The 2,944-nt window shown below is 36.5% G+C and overlaps 1 protein-coding gene across 2 annotated transcripts; it reads left to right on the forward strand.

Annotated features, from left to right (window-relative positions):
• Window positions 1-247: 247 nt before the first annotated feature.
• On the forward strand, window positions 248-1,734 carry LOC110036162 (myb-related protein Hv33-like). 2 transcript variants are annotated; one of them, XM_020740543.1, is made up of 4 exons: window positions 248-340; window positions 532-709; window positions 782-911; window positions 1,045-1,734. In XM_020740543.1, the coding sequence occupies exons 1-4, from the start codon at window positions 248-250 to the stop codon at window positions 1,598-1,600; spliced, it is 957 nt and encodes a 318-aa protein (XP_020596202.1). In that variant the 3' UTR covers window positions 1,601-1,734. The 2 variants fall into 2 exon arrangements, with proteins under 2 accessions (XP_020596202.1, XP_020596203.1); XM_020740544.1 differs by having other exon boundaries at window positions 535-709.
• The last annotated feature ends 1,210 nt before the right edge of the window (window positions 1,735-2,944 follow it).

The raw sequence follows: 2,944 nt of genomic DNA on the forward strand, positions 1-2,944 counted from the left end.
ACATCGCATATTGTCGGTGATATTCAACTCATATAGTATTCTGCTCATTTGTGTAGCTGTACTCTTTTCTGCATGTGTAGTTAGATGAAAGAGAAAAGAAGACGAGGACGATGACTGGCCTGACCATAGAAAAGTTACTGGAAAGGTAGAAATCTGGAGGTCTTTTCCTTAACCAAACATTGCTTAGTGCTAATCTCTTTACAAAATCCTTTTTATATGCCTTTAATTTCATTCCACTGCTAGAGCTATGGATGCCTTAAATCTCAATCAATTACATTGCTGGGACAACAAAGACTTGCTTAAAACCCACTTGATTGCTTCACCTTCCTGTGCCCTTCCGGTTCTTTTCACTCTCTCTCTCTCTCTCTCTCTCTCTCTCTCTCTCTCTCTCTCTCTCTCTCTCTCTCTCTCTCTCTCTCTCTCTCTCTCTCTCTCTCTCTCTCTCTCTCTCTCTCTCTCTCTCTCTCTCTCGATTAACATAACTTGAAACTTAAGCTTATTTTCCGCTCTTAAACCCCCTAACTTTCTCAGCAGCTCTGTGCAGCCTCAGCTCATTTAGAAGGATTTGGAGACGAAATGGGAAGGCATTCGTGCTGTCTGAAGCAGAAACTTAGGAAGGGCCTGTGGTCTCCGGAAGAAGACGAGAAGCTCTACAATCACATCATCAGATTTGGTGTTGGTTGCTGGAGCTCAGTGCCTAAGCTATCAGGCTTGTTCGCTTTCTAACTCCAGAAGTCTAATTTTCATCTCACATGACTTACTCTCTGTAAATCTCGGGCAGGGCTGCAGAGATGTGGGAAAAGTTGCAGACTTAGATGGATTAACTATCTTCGGCCGGACCTGAAGAGAGGATCCTTCTCACAAGAGGAGGAGAATCTGATCATTGGCCTCCATGAAGTCTTAGGAAATAGGTATTCTGGCCAAAATTTCATTTTTGAACAATGCTTGTTATTTCCGATCAAAACGATTATGTGGAAAATATGGATAGTTTCTTCATGATGGAATCCCATCTAAAAATTCTAAATTGATGGTGAATTACTTCAGGTGGTCTCAGATTGCGTCTCAGCTACCAGGGAGGACAGACAACGAGATCAAGAATTTCTGGAACTCGTGCTTGAAGAAGAAACTTCGACAAAAGGGAATCGATCCGACGACACACAAACTACTGATAGAGATTGCAGGAGAACAGGAGAAGTTCAATTCTCTTAATTCAGTTCATGAAAATTTAACTATCAAACCGTCTTTCGACCCGTTTCCCCCTTTAGAATTCCAAGGGGCAGCAGATCAAACGGGGGCCAATCTAATTGTACATGATCAGCTTCATAGCTCATTGATTTCTGCTCCAGCATTCTGCGAATTCAGCAACATAATGAATTTTTCTGGGAATTATCCCTACGGAAACAGCTCGAGCAGCAGTAGTAACTGGAATTGCGCCATGAGAGGAGATATGAGCAGCTTTGTGAGCAATGAGGCTATGAATTGGAAGTCTGAAAGCAAGCTGGAACCTATAGTTGCAGCTCAGTGGCCATCACTGTCTCAAGATCCTTCTGTACCTTGTTTTGAAGTTTCTCGAGGAGAATTTGATGAAGATTTCCTTTGACTTTTCTGCAATTCTGTTCTCCATTGCCGTCTTTTCTCTTTCCTTTTTTTTTCTTCCTTAATCAAATTGTAGAATTCATGAATAATGTTCATAAAGTTTCATCAAGTTATACAGGTTGTTAGTTCACGTCATTGTCCGCACAAAGAACGAGTAATATCTTGTTTTTATTATTTTTTTATAAAGAATAACAGTGGTTTATGAGTTATGACCAAATCTTAGTTGAGTTTACGCATTCCTCCAAAAATGGAGCTACGAAAACAAGGTTGTGACTGATTTCATGCTAGAATTTAAATAATAGTATTTATAAATGGATTTTTGGCAACGAGTGACACGATTGAGATTTTTTATATAGAATAACAAATGGAGATGTGATTCATGGGTGTGTTAACTATTCTTGGGCGATTTGAGTTATTTTCATGATGTAATTTACTTTCATGACATTACCTCTTAGCTGTTGATATTTCATTTTCATCTTCAGTCTTTAGAACAAAAGTAGAAATCATTAGGAAAAAAAGGAAACAATATAATAAAAAATTTATTTTCATTATGTAACATTACAAGTAATAACTACCCAGTAGATTTTCTTATTTTTGATAAAATATAGCTCAGTCTATTTATGCTACTATAACAGCTTCATACTTAATAGATGAACCGATAGTTTAGTTGAATTTAGAGAGATTGCAGAGGGGACAACTGAAAGCAGAGAACCATGCAGATATTATGAACATCTGATTTCATCTTCACACAGGAATTCGCTCAAAGAAGCGCACTAATTCAATTTGACACAAGAATTTTATGATGAGATTGTATTTTTAAAATTCTTGTGTGATGGCTTAAGAATATGTGAAATCATTTGTTAGATAGTTTAACTAGTATAATAATAAAACTTTGAACAAAAAATATTCCACAACGAATTCATATTGTTCTGTGAGATTCATCTACATTTTTAACGGCATAAAAAATCAAAAATTCCACTACAATTTAAAAGGGTTACTAAAAAACAAAATTACACTTCGTATGAGTAAAAGTAAAGATAACATTTATGCATGTATGGTTGAAGTAGAACACTATCACTTATTACAAGAATGTGGGCCAACAGTGCAGAAAAACAGTAATGATGCATCACCTTCTCTCCTATTCTCCCCTTTTATCTTTCTCTTCTCTCCAACACATTTTTCCTTATGAATGTAGGATGCCTTATGATTAAAAATTACATGGATTTATATAGAAAAAAGTTCAACTTCTAATATCAATGATTATCTATGTACTTTTATGGAGGGCTTTTCCTATATATTCAAGAGCACCTTCATAATACCCTTTATTATAATCTAATTGCAAATGTTA

Source organism: Phalaenopsis equestris, unplaced genomic scaffold (assembly GCF_001263595.1).
Source record: "Phalaenopsis equestris unplaced genomic scaffold, ASM126359v1 Scaffold203273, whole genome shotgun sequence".
NCBI lineage: Eukaryota > Viridiplantae > Streptophyta > Magnoliopsida > Asparagales > Orchidaceae > Phalaenopsis > Phalaenopsis equestris.